General features: G+C 42.1%; 1 protein-coding gene across 4 annotated transcripts in view; it reads left to right on the forward strand.

The window, feature by feature from the left end:
• Window positions 1–27,755, forward strand: part of PLA2G15 (phospholipase A2 group XV) — a 451,295-nt gene that overhangs the window by 291,642 nt on the left and 131,898 nt on the right. For all 4 annotated transcript variants that reach the window (XM_073605038.1, XM_073605040.1, XM_073605037.1 and 1 more), the window contains one exon: window positions 17,051–17,275. In XM_073605038.1, coding sequence (XP_073461139.1) covers window positions 17,051–17,275 — 225 coding nt within the window. The remainder of the gene's footprint in view (window positions 1–17,050; window positions 17,276–27,755) is intronic.

Raw genomic sequence — 27,755 nt, forward strand, 5'->3', positions numbered from 1 at the left:
TGAGATGACTCTCACCAACTTTTTATTTTTCTCTCAGTTTTGTTCTCTCCTCAACAGTTACTCCACTTACTGGTAGGCTGAACTTTTCTACAGTTTATATACTACTAAAATGTTATAACTGGCTTATTGAATTTATCTTATACCACAATTTCCTCCCATGGCATCCCTGCGTAGCTCGGACCACTCTCCCCGTGCACTACCCAAGCTGCCAGCATACACTACCCTCTAACACGTGGGTTTAAATACTGCAGTCAATAGGTCTTGTCATGGGAGCTGGCCTACACAGTCACTCCATGCGTTGTTTCTACCTTTTACCTCCTTCCTTCCTTCTGAACCCCCCCCCCCCGCTCATGCACTCTCATCCTGTGGTACACTCGCACCAAATTACTTTAAATCCATACACTCAGACAGCCTAGGCTCCTTCATATCCCCGACTGTACTTGCAGCTCACCACCTAATGCCTCCATGATGGATTCCCTTCATCTCCCCAACATCTGGCGCCTCTGGCACCCAGCTGATAGAGAATTCACATTCTACTCCAACCCCCATAATGTTTTTACCAGAATTGACTACCTCTTCTGCTCGGACAACCTTGTCCCACTGCTATCAGATGCCGACATTCGCGACATTGTTATATCTGACCACGCACCTATCTCGACAACGCTCGACAACCCTGATCTACACCCGAGTCCCAAACTATGGTGCTTCCAATCCTACCTTCAGAATAACTCTGACTTCCGACAGTACATGGAAAATGCATGGTCTGAATACACTACGACCAACGCCTTGCATTCTGACAACCCTAATCTATTCTGGGAAGCAGGCAAAGCCTTCCTCAGAGGACGTATAATCTCTTATGCAGCCTCCTTTAAAAGAAACACTCTGAAACATTACAAAATGGCCAGCTTCTGACTGCACCAAGCTCAATGATCCCTGTACTTGGACGACTCCCCTGACAATAGGAAGACACAGCTGTCAGCTAAGCAATCCTTTGACATGTGGGTCGAAAATCTTGAACTAACCAAAATAGCGCACATGGATGCTACCCTTCACAAATTCGGCAATAAGGCAGGCAAATTACTCTCCAGACTTTGTAAGGGCCCCATCCGCCCAACCTATATTACTTCCCTTCGAGACGCATCGGGTACCATTAAAACCACTCAAAAAGGCATAAACGAAGCCATGTTACACTACTGTTCCTCCCTATACGCAGCTGACCCCATAGATACACCGACAGCACTTTCCTTTCTTGAGAAAACAACCCTTACCCAAATCTCTCCCTCTCAACTAGATGCTCTAAACGCACCCATCTCCCTTCCTGAAATTTCCAATGTCATTAGAAACCTAGCCCCATCCAAAGCCCCAGGCCCAGACGGCTTTACGGGTGAATTCTACAAATCCCTACAAACACTCCTGGAACCTACCCTTCACGAAGTCTACCATCACATATGGTCAGGCGGTTCCTACCTACCCACGGGCAACCAAGCCATCATTAATTTATTAGCCAAAAAAGGTAAAGACCTACAAGAACCAGGCTCATATAAACCTATCTCACTCTTAAACCTTATGTCAAGATCCTCTCCAAAATGATTGCCACCAGATTAGCCACCATCATACCCTCTCTGATACACCCTGCCTAATCATTGTTCGTGAAGGGGAGGACAGCCACCATGAACATCAGAAAGGTGATGATGGCCCTGGAACATGCAAAATGTAACCCAGGGGGAGATCATGCTGTCATCACACTAGATGTTGAGAAAGCCTTTGATAACGTAAGTTTTGAATGGCTTTCAATGGTCATGACTAAAATGGGATTCTCCGGCCCCTTCGCCCACCTTATAAATACCATGTACACTGCCCCAGCAGCCAGGCTGGTAGCAGCAGGCCTCCTATTGGATGAATTCTGTCTCCACAAAGGCACAAGACAGGGCTGTCCCCTATCCCCACTGCTTTTCAACATTGCCTTGGAACCCCTGTCTAGGTATTTGTCTCACTACATAGCATCAGCATTGGTGAACACGAACTACGTACCTCACAGTTCGCGGACGATGTCCTTATATTCTCAACAAACCCCTCCTCTGACATGCTTACGATCAAATCAATCTTTGACCGATTTAGACTATGCTCGGGCCTTCGCATAAGTTACAACAAAAGTGAAATCCTCCCCATAGGCACTCTATCCAACCCTCCCTGGACTAAAAAATTCATCTTCTCAGTCGCGAAATCCCACATCACTTACAATTAATTATAAAATAGGGAAACTACCCTCCTCTATCACCTCAACTATCCCCCCGCTCACAAAAAATTCTCAGGAACCAGATAACTGGATGGATCTGCCCCTTTTGCTCCTGGGAAGATGCCAGCTAGTGAAAATGGTCGGTTTCACCCGCCTACTCTACCCACTTCAAATCATTAACTTGCTTCTACACCATAAAGACACAAAATTTCTCAATTCTGCCATCTCCAAATCCCTTTGGCGAAACAAACGACCACGTATAGCCTTCACCAAGCTATATCTTCCCAGACGCGAAGGGGGTATCAGTCTCCCAAACATCAGAACCTACAACTTAGCCTGCCTATTGAGGACAGATCTGGACTGGGTAGCCCAAACATCTCGCTACTCCAATTTTCCCTTGGAAACCATGATGGTCCATCCATACTTCTTGGTGGCCTCCTCCACTGTAAGTGGAAATCCATTCCACCGCCTCTTCAACATAACCTCCTGCTCCGAGACACAGCCATTGCTTGGAGAGAAGTCCGGAAAAGCCTTAAACTCCCACCCTTCATATCCAGCCACCTTCCAATACAAGGAAACCCGAGCTTCCCCCTAGGTCTGGATCACCAACCTTACGTCACCTGGCAGCGGAATGGCCTCACAAAACTTTCCTCGCAGTGTGACTTAGAGACTGGTCGCCCCATCACATTCTCACTTTCTCAATCACATGCCTTTCAATATAGACAATGCATCAGCTTTCTAAAAAAACGCCTGCAGAGAGGATCGCAAAAGGTTCAAACCATCTCTCATGGATACCCTTCTTTCGGAGGGCTCATACAAAATATCGGACATTTCCCAGTCTCTTCTCCTGAAAACCACTCCTTCTCTAACATCCTCATCAGCAGACAACTGGGCTAAAGACTTTCCAGACACCGTGCTAGTGGACAAACTTCTACAAGGTCTCAACACCATCCACAAACTGGTGCCCAACGAATCGTGGAGGGAAACCCAATTGAGGATTGTACACCAAGCTCATATCCCTTTCCTCTCAAACAAACAGGCTCAAACCGCCCCCATCTGCCCTCTCTGTCAACACCTCAGGCCTTCACTGACACATCGTTTCTGGTCGTGTACCTACATCTCCACCTTCTGGGATCAAGTCCTATCATACATCTTTGAGGTGACCCTGCTGAAATTGCCCAAAGACCCCCTACTTCTCATCTTTGGCCACTGGGACCCCCAGTTACTACCCTGGTCACTCAACTCTACCCCCTCTTGCAAAGACTGGACCCTGATCTGCCTCCTCGCCGGAAGATCCATCCTGAAAAACTGTATCTCCAACGTTCGCCCAAACACCTCACAAGTCAAAAGAGATCTCTTACAACTACTCTACAAGGACAAACTCACCACCGATCTAACGCATGAAAAGACCAAAACACATTTTTACCACAAATGGCAAGCTTTCATGGTCTCAACACTTTTTTTTTTTAACTTTATTTCTTTATTACGATTTTTTCACATTAAACAGAAAGAGGGACAGAAAGAAAGAAAAAAATAATAATTAAAAAAAATGATCATATACATTGTTCCCCATGATGTCCCAAGTCTCCAACCCAGTTTCTCTCCACAGAGTTGGTAAACCTGGCTTGTCCTAAGTGAAGTTTTGGGTGGAGCCTGGGGGTGCAACTCGTAGGGTTGTCTGTTATTATAAACTAAAATTCTCACTCACTTCCATCTCTTACACAACTTCATACTTCCCACTCATTTCCTCAACTTGCATTCTCTCATAATTTGGTTTCTCTTGGGTCGTCACTTAACGTTTACGTGATTATTTCTATATTTATTAAAGTTTACATACTAATCCCTCTTGCTTCCCACCAGGGTTTCCAAATCATATTATATTTCCTTGGCACACCTTGCTTAATGTTTACCGCTTTCTCTCTGAGGATTACCCCGTTCATACTATTTAACCATTCCTCACTGGACGGAGATAGTGCTGACTGCCATCTTTGGGCGATCAGGATCCTTGCCTGAAATAGACATCTCATTGCTGCCACTTGGGTATTGCCTAGTTTACCCTCACCCTCCACTAGTCCCAGTAGGCATTGTTTCAGCTCCAGCTCAGTGGAAGTTCCAAAACCCCATCGATAATTTTTGCCACCTCCGTCCAATACCGGAAAAGCTTCGGACACCTCCAAAACATATGGAGCAGGTCCCCCTCTAAGTCCCCACATCTGGGGCAACTAGAATCTGGCTGACAACTGAACTGAAACAGTCTGTAGGGAGTGTAATAAGTTCTATACAATAAAAATAAATGTGACATCCTCTGCGAGGGGGATAACGAGACCAGTGGAGCCAATTCAAGGATTCTATTCCACTGGATATCAGAGATATCACCTACATCTTTTTCCCATTTCCTCTTGTACAAAGGGGGATCTAGCCTGCTCAATCTCCCATTATTAATATCTGGGTAAACTTTGGAAATTAAGCCTTTCGCTGAATCTGCATTAATTAGTTTCTGAAGTACAGGGATTGTGCTCCATTCTAAGGTCCTTCCTCTAAACTGTTCCTCTAATGCATGCCTTACCTGTAAGTATTTAAAAAAGGATTTATTCGGTAAAGCATATTGGGCTCTCAAATCCTGGAAAGTTTTCAAGGTGCCTTCTTGGTATAACTGTGAAATTAATTTTATTCCACGTCTCTCCCATTCCCTTATTGTCCCTATCTTCTGGAGCTCTCCTAGTTTGCTATTTTCCCACAGTGGAGTAAGTTCCGTAAAGCTTCTATAATCCAATAGTGTTTTCACTGTGTCCCAAACCCTCATCATTAGATTTAAAGTTGGAAGTTTTGGGGGAAAGGATCCTGCCTCCTGGTCTCAACACTTAATACTTTGGATATGGCAAATTTTGAGAAACTCACATTCTCATTTCATGGACCTCCCCCTACACAATAGGCGGAGCTGCTCTCTCCAAACTGCAAAAACCACAACATAAGGAACCCAACTTCTGTCAAGTCGTGGATCGTCGTGCAAGACCACATCTCGCCCACCAACACCTTCTCATCTTCCAACCAGAACGACAGAGAACGCTACCCTTGAAACTGCAGCCACAACCCCACTGTCTACTCCCATTCTTTTTTTTTATAATTGTATTTTTATTGGGTTGTAAAAGAACATAAATGAAATTGTTACATAATGTACAATATATTAATAATGTTACAAATGAACAATGTCCAAACAATAAAGAGCACAGGGGTAATCTGTATATCTAATCAAGAATCTATAAGAGATACAGCTCATATGTAAACAATAGAACATAAAACCAGAGAGCAATCGAAAGGATATAAAAACAAGGAGTACTGTGGAGAGTATGTGGTAGAGAAGAAAATTTTTTTTCCCTAAAAAAAGGGCACCAAGTAATTTGCGTAGGGGAGGGAGAGTGGGGGGAGGGAATAGAGACATAAGTGATGTGATGTCACTAGAAATCAAGGTTTGGCAGTTGGCATATGGGTCCCATATTCCGATCTATCCCAAGGTTCCCAAACTTTATCAAACTGGGAGATAGAGTCATATACTGAGGCTGTCAAAAACTCTATCCTCTGAATTTCCGCCACCAGATGCAGGAATCTGGACCGCGGGGGAGGCGCATCAGACAGCCAACACAATGGGATAAGCCTTTTGGCTGCTAATAAAATGTAAGAGATCAGTCGATTGTCCCTTTTGGATAAGCCTGGAAAAGGGAGACCCAACAAACAATTCAAGGGGTCTAGCGGGAAGGACACATCCACCACCCTCTGTATTAGTACCATCACATCATGCCAAAAGGGTTGGATCAGGGAGCAGTGCCAAAAAATATGGAACAAAGAACCTATGTCAGTTCTGCAGCGCCAACAGCGCGGCGAAACTGAGGAATCATATTTGTGAATGATGTCAGGGGTCTTGTACCAAAACATAAGGCTCTTAATGGACGTTTCCCTTTGGGTTACACATTTAGAGGACTTAAAGATAGAGGACTAAATCCTATCCCGCATTTGAACCGTGACAGGTCGAGACAATAAATGGGACCATCTCCTCATATAATGGTGTGTGGTCTCAGTAAGAGGGGTTGACTCATGGAGGATACGATGAAAAGAAGATATTAAATGTAGTTGATGAGGGCCCTGAGCGCATATATATTCAAAGGTGGTCGGCTTATCAAGAGTCAAGGTTGGAGACTTGGAGAAAAAGAAATGTCTAACCTGTAGATAGAAATGGAAAAGATGGGAAGGTATATCAAATTTCTCGCATAAGGTATCAAAAGTATGTAGTCGCCGTGTGATTGGATGAACCAAATTCCGGAGCTGAAAAAGAGGGGGGTTAAGCCATGGAAAAACCCTGCCTAGGGACATACTGTCTGGTATGATTGGGTTAAACAGCACATTCATAAGGGGAGGGCAAGGCGAGGCAAGAGTAAAGTTTTTTAGACATTTACGCCATATGGATAAAGTAAGTCATTGGAGCAGTGCATTGACGTTTAGATAAAGGGTCCAGGGAGGGGAGGATACCCCAAACTAAAGAGCATGGGTGAACTGGGTATAATACTCCCTTTTCAATGGCAGACCACTGGTTTGGAGCATGTAATGAGGACCATGAAACAATAGCCCTCAAGTGTGTAGCGTAATAATACTTAATCATGTCCGGGGCTCCCGATCCCCCTCTGGATTTTAGGGAAAAAACCACTGAGCTTGCAATGCGGTGGGCCTTGCCGCCCCATATGAACTTTAGAAAACTCCACTGAAGTGCTTTTAGTTGAGAGTAAGGTACGGCAACTGGCAATGTTTCAAAGTGGTAGAGTAATCTGGGTAAAATAGACATTTTTAGGACATTGATTCTACCTAATAAGGACAGGGGATATTTTGTCCATGTCGACAGGGATTTGTTAATGTCTAGAATCAGTGGGGGGAATAAGCAGAATAGAGGGAGGAATAAGAGGGTGTAAGAAGAACACCTAAGTATTTGAGGGAACTATTACACCATTTATAGGGGTATGATTCTCTAAGCTGGGATAATAGGGATAGCGGAATGTGTATTGGAAGTGCTTCGGCTTTGGAGGTGTTGACCTTATAACAGAAATGGCACTAAAGGAAGATAATAATTTATGTAGCGAAGGGAGAGATATCAGTGGGTTAGCAATGGTAAGCATAATGTCATCTGCAAAGAGCGATAATTTATATTCCCCCTGCCGCATCACCACCCCACGAATATCCGGGTTAATGCGATAGGGGACACCCCTGCCGAGTTCCGTTTGTCATGGGGAAGCCAGGTGACAAGAAGTACAACATCTGCACCTGAGCTGTGACAGTTGAATAAAGGGCCTCTAAGGTTTTTAGAAAAGGACCATTAAAACCATAAGCTTTTAAGGTGGCAAACAAACTCAGCCTATCAAAGGCCTTTTGTGCATCCAAACTTAGTATCAATCAGATCTGTTGTACGCCGGGTGTTGTCCCCCGCATGTCTGCTAGGGACAAAGCCCACTTGGTCTCTATGGATCAATTTGGGAATGAGCCTGGATAATCTGGATGCAAGGATTTTGGTAAATATTTTATAATCAGAATTTAAAAGAGGTATGGGCCTATAGTTATCTGGTATAGAGGGATCCTTACCAGGTTTTGGAATAACTGAAATGTAGGAGTAAAATAGGGGTGTGGAGATGTACCTTTAAGCAAAGAGTTATACCTTATGACCTTCAACATGTGTGGGGATAAGATGTCAAAAAAAGATTTATAATAAAAATATGGAAGGCCATCAAGGCCGGGCGATTTATGTAATGGTAGACCTTTAATTACAGTCAAAAGTTCCTCAGCCGATACAGCCGCTGAAAATAATTTTGGAAGCTTTATATTAGAAAAGAAAGTCTCAAATTTTTCCTGGGTAAAATGAAAGTGATTTTCCGGGGTCAAACAGTTATACAATTTACTGTAGAATTTGCCAAAAATTTTTGACATCTCACGGGGGCAATGTACTCTAGATCCGTCCGCCTGTTGAAGGTAGTCAGGAAACTAGTTGAAAGGGCGTGGGCGTAATTTATTGACTAACATTCTATGGGGTTTATTAGAGTATTCATAAAACTTCTGTTTCATCCAGAGTAAAGATCTGGCTGCCCTACCTAGCTGTATTGATTTGATCCATTCCCTAAGGGACAAGACCTTACGCAGTTTCGCCACTGAGGGGTCGCACAGCAGCCTCCGCTCTGCTGTTACCAAAGCGGATGTAAGGACTTTATAAGTCTATCTCTATCTCTCTTCAACCGGGAGTCTTCAGCTATGCACGCTCCACGGAACACGGCCTTGTGCGCCTCCCACAGCATAGAAAATTCGGACACTGATCCTATGTTAGGCTGAAAGAATTCTTCTAAATTTTTGGCTAGGATAGAATGAGAAACCTCGGACTGCAAGAGGTGGTCATTAAGACGCCAGTGACATGATCTAGTGTAGGCCTGAGAAAGCATAAGATCCAGCATAATGGGTGCATGATCCGACCATGTAATGGGGGATATGTCAGACTCGACCACATATGGGATAAGTGGGGTTGAGATGAAAAAATGGTCAAGGCATGAGTACATTTTATGAGCTGGAGAATAAAACGTAAACTGTTTAGTAGAGGGATGTTTTATCCTCCATGAGTCGAAAAGCTGATGGGATCTAACACATTTACGAAATGCCGAAGCTTGGGACATAATCTTTTTAGACGGGACATTATTAAGGAGAGTTGGTCTATCTCTAATGGGTGACATAACCAGATTGAAATCCCCGCCAATGATCATGAAAGGTTGCGAACAGTATTGAGGGGCATCAAAAAGTTTGTTGAGGAAGTCGATCTGGCCTGTATTCGGAGCATAGAGATTTACAAGAGTGAAAAGAACAGACATACATTCGCAATCCAAAATGAGGAATCTCCCATGAGGATCAGCATGAGAGTTTTTAACCTTAACTGGGCATGATTTTTTGATCAGAATTACCACTCCTGCCTTATCCGTGGAGTCAGAGGCAAGGTAAGAAGTGGGGAAAATCTTCGAGGCAAATTTAAATGATCCTCCTGCCCAGAAATGAGTCTTCTGGACAATCACCACGTCTGCACCTGAGGCCCTGAAATCCTTCAGGGCCATCCAGCGTTTACGGATGGAGCCCAGACCCTTGACATTATAGGACATAACTCTTAAAGCCATGTATAAAATCTATTCAAGTAAGCTTGTGTGGGAGTGGTAAGGTAGAGGAACAACAAACTATAGACATCACAAAGAGAAATGCTTAACCGTTTATAAACAATACTGGTCACAATATCTCCTCGGTACCTGAATATTAACCAGTATACCCTGTAAGGGAACCACAGTGCGTTAGAGACATAAAAACAATGTTTTGCCAACCCATAAAGCTGAATCATAAACATGGACCTGAAAGTGGTACTAACAAACTTGAAAAAGAAAAAAAAAAGAAAAATAAACTGAGATTTTTGAAGACCTGAGAGGCGGGTGCGTCTCAGGAGGCCCTGGACAAAGACCAGGGCCCAGTAGGGGCGTGCATGAATTTCCATCAGGAGACTCTGGGTGAAGAAATGGGAAAGGTCGTCTGCTCAACTTATGAGTTCGATAGCATTTATAGTAAGTCAGACAGTAGGAGTCCTGTTGATAATGGCAAAAGATAGTCAGCAGGTAAACAGGAGCAACTGCCAAATTGAAACATGTGAAACATTAACAGTAAGACCCCATGGGATGGGAAGGAACTCTACCCCAAACAGGAGACAGGGTAGACATAACACTTTCGTGGACCAGAGCAGTGAACTTTGTTTCCTTTCCTCTTAATCTTAAAAAAGAAAAAGAAGAAAAACAAAAGAAAACTGGAAACGCAAAAAACAGAAAAGTGTGGAACCAAGGAGAAATATACTAAAAAGTTCAAGGAGGTTGTTTGGAGATACGTGGACGTTTGGGTGTAGAAAGATGCTTCTTAGATTTATCCCTCAAGGGGGTCCAGATGCGGCTGGGAGTGGTAGGAGGTGGGCGAGCCTGGGTCAAAGATGAAAATGAATCTTCTTCCGGCAGAGGAGGCAGGCCAAGATTCTTCAGGAAAGCCTCTCCCTCCTGTAGCTCACGCAAGGTATATTGGACTCCATTTTTGGAAACAGCAAGGCGAAAGGGAAATCCCCAATAGTATGGTATCTTGTGGTGTTGTAGATGTAAGGTAATTGGACGCAGGTTTCTACGTTTGGTAAGGGTGATGGGGGAGAGGTCACTAAAAATCTGCAGTTTTGCCCCTTTTACATAATTTGAGATTTATTGCGTGTAGCCAAGGATAGTGCCTCTTTGCTTTCAAAAAAGTGAAACCTCACTATGACATCCCTAGGCCTGGCTCCAGCCGGAGTTTTAGGGCCCAGAGACCGGTGTGCCCTATCCAGGCGCCAGTCTATATCTACCACTGTGGGGGCCACAGTGTTGAAAAGGCCCAGGAGGTAGGTGCGCAGGTCAGGGTCCCCCACTGTTTCCGGGATATCCCTGAAGCGCAAATTTTGTCTTCTTTCCCTGTTTTCCAAGTCCTCCTGCTGTATTTGTAGTTGGGAAATTAAAAAACGTAGGTTATGGTTTTCCTCCTCAATAGCCTGTACATAGTTAATCATCTCATCGAATTTATTTTCAAGAGTGTCTGTACCAAACCAATTTGGTTTATTTCTCCTCTCAGCTCTGCTGCAAATTTACTCACCTCCGCTGAGACATTGCTTGTGATTCGTTGGAGTAGGAGCTGCAACTTAGCATCCAACTTAGCGTCGAGGATGTCGAGAGTGAGGATCTCATGTGGAGAGGTTGGTTCAGAGTCTGGACCCTGGGTGTTGACAAGTGGGGAAGTTAAAGCATTCTCCGTTCCCAGGTCTGGATCCATTGAGGCAAATGGGTCTTCGGGGTGATTCGAGGTCGCAGATTGCGACCTAATAACATAGTGTTCCATATTTGGTCCCTGAGACGACCCGTATAAAGGCTTATAATATTTCTGCTGCTGGCCAACTTTGCCCATGGGGTGCTCAAGAAGTGAAATGGACGTTTAGGCTAACCCCCGAAGCTGTATGTGGCTAAAGTAGCATTTCAGAGGTCTCGGTGAGCAGACGGACCTTGAGCTCATTTAAATGGTAATCTTCATATTAGCCGCTATTCCTTTAGTAAGTGCATCAATAAAGACCCCTGTAGTAGCAGTGTATGAGGACTTAATAGTTGTGTAGTTGTACTAGAACTTGATGTGGAAGGGGATATACACCAGGCACAGTGAGATAAGGTGTATTGGGAGCAGCAAGATGGCCGCCGACTTCTGAGGGTAGGCCGAAGCCGTGGACTTTCCTAGGACCAGCAAAAATGGCTCCGCGTAGGCCCCAAGTTTCTCCAACGGGATCAGGGATCGGAACCCCACCAATGCACAGTCACCTCCGGGGAATCACTTAAGTGGCCAGCAGGCCCATTACTCACTGTGTCAGGGAGATGCAAAGGGCTGGGGCAGCAGGCCGCAAGATGGCGTTGAGTCGCGGGGACCGGAGCTCAGGACCAGGTATCCACAGGATCTAATCCTCTATCAGGCGGCCACCCAATGCTCTCCGATGTAGCAGCAGCTGATGTGCCAGATGTAGTTCGTTGGCTCCCGGACCAACGGGAGCGGAGAGTGGAGGGCTCCGAGTGATCCGCTGGTTCCAAGATGGCGAAGGCCTAAGCAATGCGGGCCCAGCCACAGGCCTAAAAACTGGTGGAGCCGGCCAGGCTCCGCAAGTAGTCGGCTGAGACGGCAGTTGGGAAAGCCTGGAGGCTAATCCTGGTGAGATAGAGTATCCCCAGGTTAGATTTGGCAAGGATGGCTGTGGATTTTCAGCTTTCAGCCACACGTCTTCCCTGCTTCACGTCCAGACATGCCCACCCGTCTACTCCCATTCTACATCCGTAGCATGAACTTGGTGCTCTCTCTCCCCCACCCCCCCCCCCCCTCCTCTACTCACCTCTCCCTGTCCCACACCTCTTCTTGGAATCATCCAACAGTATCCTCTCGGGAACCTTAGGGACCCTTCCCCTCCTTAGATCCATCCAGTTACCCTTTTTCAATTAGAAGGTTAATACCCTTGAACTGTTATCACATGCATGTTGTTACCCCCACATTTGGGGCCTTATTACGCCACCCCTAGGTTACATGACTTTGTTATTTATTTTTTTTTATATCAAATCTTTTTTTATTTTTATAATGCTTGTTCAATACAAATAGGAAAAAGATATTTTATTACAAATTAATAACTTAAAAAAGAACTTACCATCGTTTCATTTCATAATTTACACATATTCACACTAAGAAACAAACAAATAGACATTGAAAACTCATATATAAGTAACCACACACACACCAACAATAAACATGGACCTCACATTGATTTTCAATTGGTTTTACTTTGTTCAACTCCCATCATCTTAATATGTTATAAATCAAGATCAAGATCAATCTCCTCCTCCCCAACCTCTCCTCCCCCCACCAACCCCTCCACACAAGCCATCATACAGCAAATTACTCAAATCAATCCAGTAATGCCAGATTTTACTAAATTTCTGGGGGACTCCTCTATGTTTATATGTTTATCTTTCTTTTTTTAATATATAGTTTATTTTATTACACCACTGTTTATGGATTGGTGGATCCTTAGCTGTCCATTTTTGTAGGATAAGTTTACGGGCTAGGTAGAGAGATCTAGTTCACATTATGTGCATATCAACAGGTAAAATTCCATCTGGAATTATTCCCAGTAGTGATAATTAAGGAGTATTTATTATTTCTGTTCGCTAAATTGTATTTAGAGTGATAAAAACTTTTCCCCAATATCTATAAAGTTTGGGACATCGCCAAAGCATGTGAACAAGGGAGCCATTCGAAACTAAACATCGTGGACATAAAGGCGATATATTTTTTCCCCACGCAAATAATTTTTGTGGGGTATAGTGGGTTCTGTGTAAAATAAAGAGCTGAGTCAATTGCTGAGATGGTGAAATAGATACCTCAGGGAGGATCTCCATAGCACAAGTCCATTCTTCTTCATTAAGATCTATCAGATCCTTTTGCCAATGAATAAGACTCTTAGCCTGTCCATCTGCCTTCGCTGTATTTAATAAAATGTGGTATAGATCCCCTATTAGTCCTCGTTTACTAGGCCTAACTGAAGTTGCTTTCAATAGGATTTCTGATGGATTATATTGAGGTTGAAATGTTAAAGCTTGACTTTGTAAAGCATGACGAATCTGAAGGTACTGGTAGAAGTTAACCTTTGATAGTTGGAAGCGATCTTTCAATTTAGTAAAAGGCAGTAAAGTATCCCCTTCAAATAGCTGGTAAAGAAAATTTATCCCAACCCTTTTCCATTCTAAAAATTCTGATATTTTATTCAACTCGGGTAAGCAAATATTCTCTCATATTGGCATATGTCTTGTATATCCCTTATGCTGCGTGATAATGCGTATTGTCTCCCACAGTTTATGGATTAAATGGAAAGTTGGAAATTTTCTCTTCTCATAAAATCTGTGGGAGACTATTCGCTGAACTAATGGTAAAGGTTTAAACTGAGTCATTATTATATTCTGTATAGGGTCTTGGTCATCTATCTCCTCCCACCCACACCAGTGTTGAAGTTGTGCTGCAAAGAAGTACAGTCTAGAGTTAGGAACCGCTATTACACCTCTATCTTGTGCCTGTTGGAGGGTTTCAAGTTTAATTCTTGGTTTACCATGTTTCCAAATAAGGTCTCTAAATGTAGCGTCTAATGTCCTAAATAATTTTGATGTCAGCCAAACTGGAGAATTATGTAGTAGAAATAGCAATTGGGGGAGCCACACCATCTTCACCAGGTTTGCTCTCCCTATCATAGCTGATGGAAATTTACTCCAGGTTTTACTTTGTTGCCTAAATTTACCTATAAGAGGCAATAAGTTTTTATCTATATAGTCCTTAACATTTGAAGTCATTATCACCCCCAAGTATTTAAATGACGTAACATACTTTATCTGGTGATTCTGGTGTGGAGACCCCAATTGCATCGGGTCCATCGGATCAATCGGCATTATTACTGATTTGTCCCAGTTAATATTGAATCCAGAGAATGTACCAAAATAATCAATAAGTGAGATAACTTTAAACAAAGGCTTATGTGTATCCCCTAGAAAGACTAGCATCATCGGCGAAGAGTGCTATTTTTTTCTTCGCCCGCATATCTCTGGAATCCCACAATGTCTGGGTTTTCCTGGATAGCCTCCGCCAGGGGTTCCACGGCCAGTGCAAAAAGGAGAGGAGACAGGGGGCGACCCCGTCTTGTTCCTCTCTTCAAAAAAAAAGGTAATGAAATTGATCCATTAAGTTGTACTCTTGCACTCGGGGAATTATATAACAGTTGTATCCACCTAGTGAATTTTGGTCCTATTCCAAAATGTTTTAGGGAAGCCTATAGATAATTCCACTCAATACTATCAAATGCCTTGGAAGCATCCAACGACATGATAGCTTTATTTCCAGTATTATCTATGGGTGCCTGTAAATTTAGAAATAAACGTCTAATATTATTGGCTACTGATCTATTTGGAATAAAACCTAATTGGTCATGGTGTATTAATTTATCAATATACTTTGAGAGTCTAGTTGCCATTATCTTTGCCAAAAGTTTAACGTCTGATGTCAACAGGGAGATAGGGCGGTATGCATCAGGCTTTGTTTGGTCTTTGCCTGGTTTCAGGATAGAGATGATTACAGCCTCTTTCATCGAGGGGGGGAGGGACCCCACCACTTAGGCATGATTAAGAACCATTAGGAGATCAGGTAGTAATACATCTCCATATGTTTTATAAATTTCTCCTGGTAGGCCATCTGACCCAGGAGATTTGTTATTGGCTAAATCGGTCGCTGCATCCCTAAATTCATCTAGTGTTAATGGTTCCTCCAATATCTCCCTGTCATCATCTGTCAACCTTGGCAATTTAATGGACTCAAAGAACTTTTTCATGTCCTCCTCGTGATCTCTTGTCCTACTTTTGTATAACTTCTGGTAGAAAGCCCGAAACACTTCTAGGATCTCTAGGGTAGTGTTAGTCTTCCCGTATTCAGAAGTATGAATTTCCGTAATAAGGGATGTTGATCGCTGTGCCTTTACTATAGAGACCAATATACGTCCTGTTCCTTCTCCCTCCTCAAAATAAGGTTGCTGCAGGAAAAACCTTTTATTCTCTGCTTTCTTTATGGCTACTTGTGCATATTTTTCCTGACTATTTATCCATTGTGTGTGAGTGATTTTACTAGGATTAGTTATATATAATGCTTCAGCCTGCAACATACTATCAGCAAGAGTTTTCTCCCAAGCTCTAAATTGTTTCTTTTTTTTTTAATTTGTGAGATAAGAAGGCCTCTAAGGTAAGCTTTCTGTGCGTCCCAATATATTAAGGACGATACAGTGGGTTTATTCATCTGCTGAAATGTAGTGAGCTCTAATTTGATTTCATCTGGAGGAAAGAGTGAAATCCAGTAAGGATTCACCTTCCACAATCTATCCCCCACATTAGTCCTGAATAAAAAGGATAATATCAAGGGTGAATGGTCGGATATACCTCTGGCCTTATATTTGATTTCACTAAGATATGGCAATAGGGAATGAGACCCCAGTGCCAAATCTATTCTAGATAAGGTATTCTATGAACTTGAAAAACATGAAAATTGTCTACTGGTTGGATTTCGCAATCTCCACAAGTCAAGTAGCCCCATTTCCACTATGTATTTGGCTCTTTGTTATTGTTATGTATTCTACTACTTTCGGCATAAATGCCGTTTTGTACAAAAATTACTAATACTATCAATGTTATATTCTGTATGATACATCTTTCAATAAAATTTATTTAAAAAAAAAAAGAAGTGATGGAAGATATGACCTCAGGGGGACATGATATACATATGAATGCCGCTTCTATTTACATATCAATGCGGCGGTCTGTACATATTACATATTAATGCAGCTGCTATTTACATATCAATGCAGGTTATTTACATGTAAACACAGGGTCTGCAGCTGAGTCATCTGTACATGGCAAAAGGGCAGAGCTGGGTAGCAGCAACAGAACTTTACACTGAGACATCAGGACACAGCAGAGGACTAAAATTTCAAGAGATGAGGAAATGTAAACTGAGATAGTTGGTAAGTATGAGGCAGCTGCTTTGGGCCCCACAACAATGATGGCGCCCAGGGCAGCTGCCCCTTTTGCCCTGCCTTAAAAATGGTCCTGCATGTAGAGTAGCCGATTAATATTAATGAGCTGACTTATGCGCAAGAAACTTGTAATAGAAGTTCATGACTCTTTTCCAAAAACATGCTGCACCAAATACCAATAATTAATGGCACTATCCTGCACCTGCTAAAAGGCAGTGCATTTCTACTGCATAGCTATAACCCCATTTTACTGTAATGCAGAGTTCTTAAATGTTATTTGACAAAATCCCAACAGACTTGCTTACATTAAAATTGTGATTACATAGTTAATCTAGTTGAAGCAAGACACAAGTCTATCCAGTTCAACCCACAGAAAAGTGATAAGTAGCATTTCTGAGAGCTCTGTAAAAAGTATTACGATGAAGAGAAAACAGTATGTTCTGGTTCAATATTCAGCAAGTCATGACTAAAGAGAGATGCAGTGGTGGACAGGAAAATTCAACAGTATAGCTGTTGTATCCACTGTGTTCATAAAAAGGGAACAATAGAAAGTAAGGGAGAGAGCAGGTTAAAGAATGAATCCAAGTACTGATAAATTAATTATATTTTCTGTTATTCAGATGAAAACACCGAATACTTTGAAGCTTTACAGAAGCTCATAGAAACTATGTTTGAAACCTACAAGAGCCCTGTGGCACTCATTGCACACAGCATGGGAAACCTGTATACACTTTATTTCCTCAACCACCAGACCCAAAACTGGAAGGAAAAATACATTCATTCTTTTGTGGCTCTTGGTGCTCCTTGGGGTGGAGTTTCTAAAACAATGCGAGTTCTTGCTTCAGGTCAGTATGAAATTTAATTCTTTAACACCTGCTCTAAAGTGCTCATAACATTTATTCAAATAACAGCCAAACTGGCATATGCACTCAGACAGCAGTAAGTTAAAATGTGTCTTTAAGGTCTCTTGTACGCAGGTGCCAAAAAACACCACCATTATAGGTGTTTTGGCTTTTTTTTTTTTTTTTTTTATTGATCTGAATGCAGCCCGTTGCTTTCGTTGAACCTGTACACAAAGGGGAGAAAATATCTAGTGTCACATTTAGATCCTTAAAAAAAAAAAAAATCTGTGTTACTTGTCACAAGTACAAACAAGCACAAACACCCAATGGATTTTAAGGGCCCGTTCACACCACAGTGTAGTGCTTTTTTTCTGCATCAAAAAAGCATGGAAAGTAGGTTATATGGGGTTCAGTGGCATAGTTCACTCCAGCACAGTATGTTCCAGTGCTTTTCAGTTCCAGAAAAAAAAAGTGTAACATGCTAAACTGGAATGCATCGAAACGCATCAAAAAAACGTTAAAAAAATGTGCAGGCAGAAAAGCATCCTGAATGGATCTGGAGGACTTTTTTGTGTTGTGAATGAGCACTTGGTGCTAATAAACCCACAACAGTAAAATCAGTTTGTAGATGAAGTAAAGCATGCTTGTTATACTCATTGTGGAACCTAAGGGGTTAATCCTCTGCATTGTGTAAAAAAGCTGTTTTATCCGGTTGCTCTTCCTCCCATTCTTCCACAGACACCAATCTATCTGCTGATAGAACAGAGGCTAGGGAACAAGCTGCACATGCTCAGTTTGGTGTGTATTGCTAGATAGTTTTTTTTTTTTTGGGAGAGTGCATGTGATCAGTACAGGGCCAATCAGCACTGTCCAGACAGAGGGTCAGGGGTCCTGCAGACCTATAGGACAGTCAGAGCAGAATGAAGACTCTTCCTACAAGCTTTAACCAGACACTGACTGAAGTCACAAGACTGCTCTAACTGCTGATGAAAAAAGGTACTTAGCAGTTTATATTTACTAAAACTATTGCATTTCAATGTTCTGTGTATTGTGGAAGGCCAGATATAGTGAATACAGGGTCTTGGGTTTAGCAACACTTTAAGGCACCCGCACAAACGTTTAATAAAAACACCTCATTTTATTATTGTACACAAAAAAAAAATTTACATTAGTGAATGAAAATAAAATTATACCATATTCATGTACAGCATCACAAATAAAAATGAACCTTATCTTTATCTTTATTGGGTATGTCGCACTCCCAGTATACAGTATCTCACAAAAGTGAGTACACCCCTCACATTTTTGTAAATATTTTATTCTATTTTTTCATGTGACAACACTGAAGAAATTACATTTTGCTACAATGTAAAGTAGTGAGTGTACAGCTTGTATGAGTGTAAATTTGCTGTCCCCTCAAAATAACTCAACACACAGTCATTAATGTCTAAACCGCTGGCAACAAAAGTGAGTACACCCCTAAGTGAAAATGTCCAAATTGGGCCCAAAGTGTCAATATTTTGTGTGGCCACCATTATTTTCCAGCACTGCCTTAACCCTCTTGGGCATGGAGTTGACCAGAGCTTCACAGGTTGCCGCTGGAGTTCTCTTCCACTCCTCCATGGCGACATCACGGATCTGGTGGATGTTGGAGATCTTGCCCTTCTCCACCTTCGGTTTAAGGATGCCCCACAGATGCTCAATAGGGTTTAGGTCTGGAGACATGCTTGGCCAGTCCATCACCTTTACCCTCAGCTTCTTTAGCAAGGCAGTGGTCATCTTGGAGGTGTGTTTGGGGTCGTTATCATGTTAGAATACTGCCCTGCGGCCCAGTCTCCGAAGGTAGGGGATCATGCTCTGCTTCAGTATGTTGGCATTCATGGTTCCCTCAATAAACTGTAGCTCCCCAGTGCCGGCAGCACTCATGCAGCCCCAGACCATGACACTCCCACCACCATGCTTGATTGTAGGCAAGACACACTTGTCTTTGTACTCCACACACGCTTGACACCATCTGAACCAAATAAGTTTATCTTGGTCTCATCAAACCACAGGACATGGTTCCAGTAATCCATGTCCTTAGTCTGCTTGTCTTCAGCAAACTGTTTGCAGGCTTTCTTGTTCATTTATCTTTAGAAGAGGCTTCCATCTGGGACGACAGCCATGCAGACCAATTTGATCTAGTGTGCCGCATATGGTCTGAGCACTGACAGGCTGACCTCCCACCCCTTCAACCTCTGCAGCAATGCTGGCAGCACTCATACGTCTATTTCCCAAATACAACCTCTGTATATGACGCTGAGCATGTGCACTCATCGCTTTGGTCGACCATGGCGAGGCCTGTTCTGAGTGGAACCTGTCCTGTTAAACCGCTGTATGGTCTTGGATACCGTGCTGCAGCTCAGTTTCAGGGTCTTGGCAATCCTCCTATAGCCTAGGCCAGTGATGGCGAACCTTGGCACCCCAGATGTTTTGGAACTACATTTCCCATGATGCTCATGCACTCTGCGGTGTAGTTGAGCATCATGGGAAATGTAGTTCCAAAACATCTGGGATGCTAAGGTTAGCCATCACTGTCCTAGGCCATCTTTATGTAGAGCAACAATTCTTTTTTCAGATCCTCAGAGAGTTCTTTGCCATGAGGTGCCATGTTGAACTTCCAGTGACGAGTATGAGTGAGAGCGATAACACCGAATTTAACATACTTGCTCCCCATTCACACATAAGACCTTGTAACACTAATGAGTCACATGTAGGGAAAATGGCTAATTGGGCCCAATTTGGACATTTTCACTTAGGGGTGTACTCACTTTTGTTGCCAGCGGTTTAGACATTAATGGCTGTGTGTTAAATTATTTTGAGGGGACAGCAAATTTACACTGTTATACAAGCTGTACACTCACTACTTTAATTGTAGCAAAGTGTCATTTCTTCAGTACTGTCACATGAAAAGATAGAATAAAATATTTACAAAAATGTGAGGGGTGTACTCACTGTGAGATACTGTAGGTAATCAATACCAATATGAACAGTAAATTATATCCATAAAAATATTTATAGCGGAACTTTGCCTATAACAATTTGTTAAAAAAATGCTATTTAGCAAGAAACTTACATTGCACATTAACAATTATGCTACCAAAATTAGTGTGTGCTGTAAATTGCCTCCAGCATTGCTCCTGTTTCTTTTTGCTGGAACCTGTCATTTTGCTGAAGCCCAGATTCCCTGAACAGCAGTAAATCATAGTGGAACTTTACGTTTAAAAAAGCGCCTGTAAAGCGCCTGAAAGAAGCCTCATCTGCAATCCCAATGTGAAAGCCTGAGCCCTTTCACACTGCCAGCGCCCGAAAAACGCTGGTAAAGCGCCGCTTAAGACCCCTTTCACACTGGGGCGTTTTTCGGGCGCTGGCAGTGTGAAAGGGCTCGGGCCATCGGCACACCCAGCCCGGTGGCAAAAACATGAAAGCGCTGCAAAGAAGCTGCTTGCAGGACTTTTTTTTACGCCCTGCCAGCGCAGCGCCCCAGTGTGAAAGCACTTGGGCTTTCACATAGGGATTGCAGATAAGGTTTCTTTCAGGCACTTTTTTTAATGCTAAAGCGCCTGAAAAACGCCCCAGTGTGAAAGGGGTCTCAGTGTAAAAGCACTCGGGCTTTCACATTGGTATTGCAGATGAGGCGTCTTTCAGGCGCTTTACAGGTGCTTTTTTTAAAGATAAAGCGCCTGAAAAATGCCCCAGTGTGAAAGGGGTCTAACTGTCACATTTGCTTGTCTCTGCAATCAAACTGTCAAACCATCAAATGACTGGTGTCATAACTGATCACATGTGCAGATCCATGGCACTTGAAGATCAATCAGCAGCAGCTTCCTTGGCTGTAGAGGACAGGAGGGTTTAATTCTGCTTTAAGGCTATCAGTAGATCGGCCTCTACAAATTTGTCGGTGCCTAAAAATAGAGGGGAAACTAAGTATGTGCAGAGCAGGGTGAGACAGTGTATTACTGGATTTTAACAGTACACACACTTATTTTTAATGTTTTCCATAGCTATACCTGCAAAAGGGGACAGTCTGAAGTGATCTAGCAGGACTTAATTTTCTGACTAAAGTTCCACTTTAATGCCTCTACATATTAGCATGTGACTTTCTGCCAGTAAAATCGGCATTCATACGTCAATACAGTGCAAGGACCCTAAAATGTATGTCAAGTACTGTTGTGTGTATGGTATGGAATCTTAATTAGGATTTCAGTGTTTTATTTTTCAGTGCTTCCAACCTTACGGTAAATTAGTGCATACCACTATCCTTTCCTGAGTTCGTTAATTTATGAGGTTTTCTTACCAAGGTATAAATATCTCCCAACAAAATTAATACATAAATAATTGGACTTTATTAATTAACAAGTATATTAATACAATTTCATACAGCACTAGATTTTCTGGTGATTGACATTTCACACATACATTATCAAAACATCAACACAGCAATGAAACGATATCTCTAAATATCACAATTTACTCAGGGAAGCCCAAATTGGTCTGTTGGAAAAATATGTGCGGTAATCGCGCTTTATATTCAAAAACACAATATCCCTTGTCGCTCAGGGAAACAGTCCTCTGAATTTCTCCGGCCGTAAGGAATCCAAAGTATGTCTCACAGAGTCAGCAGAAAAATATTGTGAATTTAAAATAAATATTAAACCAACAGAGCTGTTAAAATTAAATGGACAATGGAACTCTCCCTGGAACCACAGAAATTTAAATGGATGTCAACAAGTTTGTCTGAATTCCCCTAAACACGGCTACAATAATACACGGTCTAGACAATCAATTAATGTCAATACATAAACTATAAGTATCCCTACAATTTTTGAGAGGAAAGATAAGTAGGATTTTATGATCTGTATCTTACCAACAGCTTAAAAGATGAAGATGTCTGCCAATCTCTCAGTGCATCACGTGGTTCCAGTCACAAGGTCCAGCAAGATGGGGAGTGGTCAAAATATCAGCTGACTTCTTGATCGTCTAGGGGTGTATCTTGTGGGTGTGGGTCTTTGATCCCTTCTCTATGTCCCTCACAACCTTTATACCATTTTGGGACAATAAGCTCATAAAATGATCATAAGCTCAGCCCAGAAGGTTTGGTTTATTCTCCATTGGTTGGGGAATTCTAATGATTTACCTGAAAAATCTTAGGTGATTTCATCTTCAGCCACTGGGTGTGTCTGAGGACAGAAAATGTGTTCTAAACTTTTAATGTTAAAAGAAGGAATATGTTTTCTTGTATGAGTATTTATCTATATTTTGGGGATATGAACATATGTCTATACTGTTTAGGGATCCCCAGTAATTGGTACAAATTATAATCATTTAGTATAAATATGATTAACCACTTCAGCCCCGGAAGGATTTAACCCCTTCCTGATCAGAGCACTTTTTACAATTTGGCACTGCGTCGCTTTAACTGCTAATTGCGGGGTCATATATAGCGTATATTTATTGGTTTGCTCAAAAGTTATAGCGTCTACAAACTAGGGTACATTTTCTGGAATTTACACAGCTTTTAGTTTGACTGCCTATGTCATTTCTTGAGGTGCTAAAATGGCAGGGCAGTACAAAACCTTCCCAAATGACCCCATTTTGGAAAGTAGACAACCCAAAGAAATTGCTGAGAGTCATGTTGAGCCCATTAAATATTAAATTTTTTTATCCCAAGTGATTGAATAATGATAAAAAAAATTTACAAAAAGTTGTCACTAAATGATATATTGCTCACACAGGCCATGGGCATATGTGGAATTGCACCCCAAAATACATTCTGCTGATTCTTCTGAGTACGGGATACCACAAGTGTGGGACTTTTTGGGAACCTAGCCGCGTACGGGGCCCCGAAAACCAAGCACCGCCTTCAGGATTTCTAAGGGCGTAAATTTTTGATTTCACTCCTCACTACCTATCACAGTTTTGAAGGCCATAAAATGCCCAGATGGCACAAACCCCCCCCCAAATTACCCCATTTTGGAAAGTAGACATGCCAAGCTATCTGCTGAGAGGCATGTTGAGTCCATGGAATATTTTATATTTTGCCACACGTTGCGGGAAAGTGACAAACTTTTTTTTTTTTTTGCAACAAGTTGTCACTAAATGATATATTGCTCAAACATGCCATGGGCATATGTGGAATTACACCCCAAAATACATTCTGCTGCTTCTCCTGAGTACGGGGATATCACATGTGTGGGACTTTTTGGGAGCCTAGCTCCATACGGGGCCCTGAGAACCAATCACCTCCTTCAGGATTTCTAAGGGCGTAAATTTTTGATTTCACTCCTCACTACCTATCACGGTTTTGAAGGCCATAAAATGCCAAGATAGCACAACCCCCCCCCCCATTTTGGAAAGTAGACACCCCAAGCTATTTGCTGAGAGGCATGGTGAGTATTTTGCAGCTCTAAATTGTTTGTGAAAATGAAGAAAGACAAGAAAAATGTATTATTTTTTTCTTTTTTCAATTTTCAAAACTTTGTGACAAAAAGTGAGGTCTGCAAAATACTCACTATACCTCTCAGCAAATAACTTGGGGTGTCTACTTTCCAAAATGGGGTCATTTGGGGGGGGGGGGGGTGCCATCTGGGCATTCCATGGCCTCCGAAACTGTGATAGGCAGTGAATAGTAAAAAATCAAAAATGTAAACCCTTAGATAGCCTGAAGGCGGTGCTTGGTTTTCGGGGTCCCGTACGTGGCTAGGCTCCCAAAAAGTCTTACACATGTGGTATCTCCGTACTCAGGAGAAGCAACAGAATGTATTTTGCGGTGTAATTGCACATATTCCCATGGCATGTTTGAGCAATATATCATTTAGTGACAACTTTGTGAAAAAAAAAAAATTGTCTTTTTCCCGCAACTTGTGTCACAATATAAAATATTCCATGGACTCGACATGCCTTTCAGCAAATAGCTTGGGGTGTCTACTTTCCAAAATGGGGTCATTTGGTGGGGGTTTGAATTGTCCTGGCATTTTATGCACGACATTTAGAAGCTTATGTCATACATCACCCACTCTTCTAACCACTTGAAGACAAAGCCCTTTCTGACACTTTTTGTTTACATGAAAAAATTTTTATTTTTTGCAAGAAAATTACTTTGAACCCCCAAACATTATATATTTTTTAAAGCAAAGGCCCTACAGATTAAAATGGTGGGTGTTTCATTTTTTTTCACACAGTATTTGCGCAGCGATTTTTCAAACGCATTTTTTTGGGAAAAAACACAGTTTTTTAAATTTTAATGCACTAAAACACACTATATTGCCCAAATGTTTGATGAAATAAAAAAGATGATCTTAGGCTGAGTACATGGATACCAAACACGACATGCTTTAAAATTGCGCACAAACGTGCAGTGGCAACAAATTAATACATTTTTAAAAGCCTTTACAGGTTACCACTTTAGATTTACAGAGGAGGTCTACTGCTAAAATTACTGCCCTCGATCTGACCTTCGTGGTGATACCTCACATGCTTGGTGCAATTGCTGTTTACATTTGACGCCAGACTGACGCTTACTTTCGCCTTTGCGCGAGAGCAGGGGGGGGGGGGCAGGGGTGCTTTTTTTTTTTTTTCTTTATTATTTTTTGGCTTTTTTATCTTATTTTTAAACTGTTCCTTTCATTTTTTTTTTAAATCTTTATTTATATTATTTATATTCATACAAAAGAAAACAAATACAAAAATAGCCTTCACATCCTCTACAATAATACTTTCCCTTGTAACCCATAAACCCCCCCCCGCCCCCCCATCCATCACCCCCCCAACCCCCCCCCCCCCCCCCGCAGATTCTATCCAGCCAGGTACTTTCGCCCTCCTACCCCCTTGGTGTCAACATTAGCTCAGCCTCTTCTCCACATACCTCACAGATTCCTTAAAAGACACCCAACCAACCCATCTACCTCCCCCTATCTCATACTCCACATTTGACGGATCTCTCTCCCTTCTCTCTAAGTTATATGTTTCCTGCACTCTTAGCAACCAATCCTTGATCTTAGGGCCTTCGACCTTCTACCATTTTTTAGGGATTTCACTTTTTGCTGCGTTCAACAGCACAGGGGTAATGAACCTATTATATTCTCGGTTTCCACCTTCTGAGCTGTGAAACAAGCATATCCATGGGTCGTACGGGATTATTTTACCAGTAATCTCCTCTATTATTTGTAACACCTCCAGCCAATATTTTTTAACAACCGGACAGCTCCACCACAGATGTGCCATGGTCCCCAATGCCTTACACCCTCTCCAACAATTCGGAGATTTATCTGGTTGGAATTTGCTAATTATCTCTGGAGTAGCATACCATCTAGTTAGACACTTATAGTTTGTTTCTGTCATTTTTATATCCAATGCCGAGCTGTGTGTTGCCTTCAGAACATTTCCCACTACGTTTTCCTCTAGGGTCGACCCCATATATATCCTAGAGATATATCCCCCAGACTTCTTGCTGCAGAATATTTTCTCTATTGGTCTAAAGTCTTTTTCCTCTCTAACGCGCCCTGGCAGACTTTCTACAAAGTGAGAGAGCTGAATATACTGCCAATCATTTATTCTCATATAATTTCTCTGTGTGTCTAAGTGCTGAAAAGTGCAAATTTTTCCTTTCTTCATGATATCTTTTAGTTGTGTTTCATTGTTTGTGATCCAGTTTCCTCCTACTTCCTCCATACCCGGGGAAACATCTTGTTATTTTTTAAATAAATCAGTGGTGAATTATATTCCCAACTATTATTTGTGTGCATCAAATCCCACCTATTAAAAGTGTGTTGTGTGATAATATGTGTTTCTGGTCCTAATTTTCTAAACCGTGGCGGATTCCATAACAGAATTTTTAAACGTGCCCTACTTAATCCCATCTTTTGTTATACCCCCCTTTAACCCAATCTACAGCTCGTGCTATTGCGTTACAATATTTTTTAAAGTCTGGCAAAGCCAGCCCCCCCCCCTGTGCTTTTTCTCTACATAACTCCTTATGTGCTACCCTTGATTTCTTATGGTTCCACACAAACCCATTGATTATTTGTGTTAATTTTTTTAAGTATATTTGGGGCAACGGGATTGGAAGCATCAGCATTTTGTAGAATATCTTTGGGGCCACCACCATTTTAATTGAAATGATACGCCCAATCCAAGAGATCGGGCGATGCTCCATCCTTTTTGTTTCTGCTCGAATTTCATCCAATAGTGGTAAATAATTTAATATATATATCTTCTTAACTGAATTTGATAATTTAACCCCTAAATATTGGATATTATCTTTCACTGGGCATTGGAAATTCTCCCTAATCCACTCCTCTTCTTTCCTGTTAATGTTGATATTTAGCGCTTCAGATTTCCCCAGATTAATTTTATAATTTGAGAGCTCTCCATACTTCTTCACTATGGCCAATATATTGGGGATCGAGATCCTCAGGTTCATAATGTAGAGGAGTACGTCGTCCACGTAGGCGGCCAATTTGTGTTCCTCCTCCCCCACTATGCAACCTTTGATGTCCGGATTTTTCCGTATGGCCACTAACAGGGGCTCTAGAGTTAAAACGAATAGGAGGGGGGAGAGCGGGCAACCTTGCCTGGTCCCATTCTTCATTTCAATCTGCGCTGAGGCCACATTGTTGACTTTTACAAAGGCTGAGGGGTGATTGTATAAGATTTTAATCCATTTTATCATTTTTTCTCCCACTACCATTATTTCAAGTGTTTTAATCATGAAACCCCAGTCTACTCTGTCAAAAGCCTTCTCGGCGTCTATGGACAGAAATAGACCTGGGGTTCCGCTACTCTTGATAGCCTCTGAGATAAGCAAGGAACGCACCCCATTGTCCCTAGCCTCTCTCCCTGGGACAAAACCCACCTGGTCAGGATGGACCAGGTACGCCATTCTCTCCTTGAACCGTATTGCAAGGACCTTCGCGTATAATTTGATGTCTGCGTTAATTAACGCTATGGGCCTATAACTTGAACATAGGGTGCGATCCTTGCCCTCCTTAGGAATCAAGGTTACCGCAGCCAGCAGCGCGCCGTCACCCAACTCTCCCTGTGTCCCAAGCTCGTTCCGAAGACGACAAAGTCTTGGAACCAGTGAGACCCCAAATGTTTTAAAGAATCCGGACGTGAAGCCATCTGGACCGGGACTCCTCCCGGTAGGAGTAGATTTTAGGGCCAGACGGATTTCTTCTTCCGTTATGGGGTTGTCAAGTTCTTTTGAGTCCTTTTCGGTCAGTTTATTAAGCCCCGCCTCTTTTAAAAAGTCCTCCACCTTGTCTTTTTCCCCTCTGCTACATCTTTTTGTATCGATCGAGTATAAAGATGAAAAATATTGTCTAAATTCTTCACCAATTTCTCTCGATGAGAACCTCATGACCCCTTTTTTGTTTTGAATCCTATCGATGAAGTTTGAGTCTCGTTTTTTCTGCAGAGTTTTTGACAGGTGTTTACCTACTTT

The sequence above is a fragment of the Aquarana catesbeiana genome, linkage group LG11, assembly GCF_042186555.1.
Source record: "Aquarana catesbeiana isolate 2022-GZ linkage group LG11, ASM4218655v1, whole genome shotgun sequence".
NCBI classification, from domain to species: domain Eukaryota; kingdom Metazoa; phylum Chordata; class Amphibia; order Anura; family Ranidae; genus Aquarana; species Aquarana catesbeiana.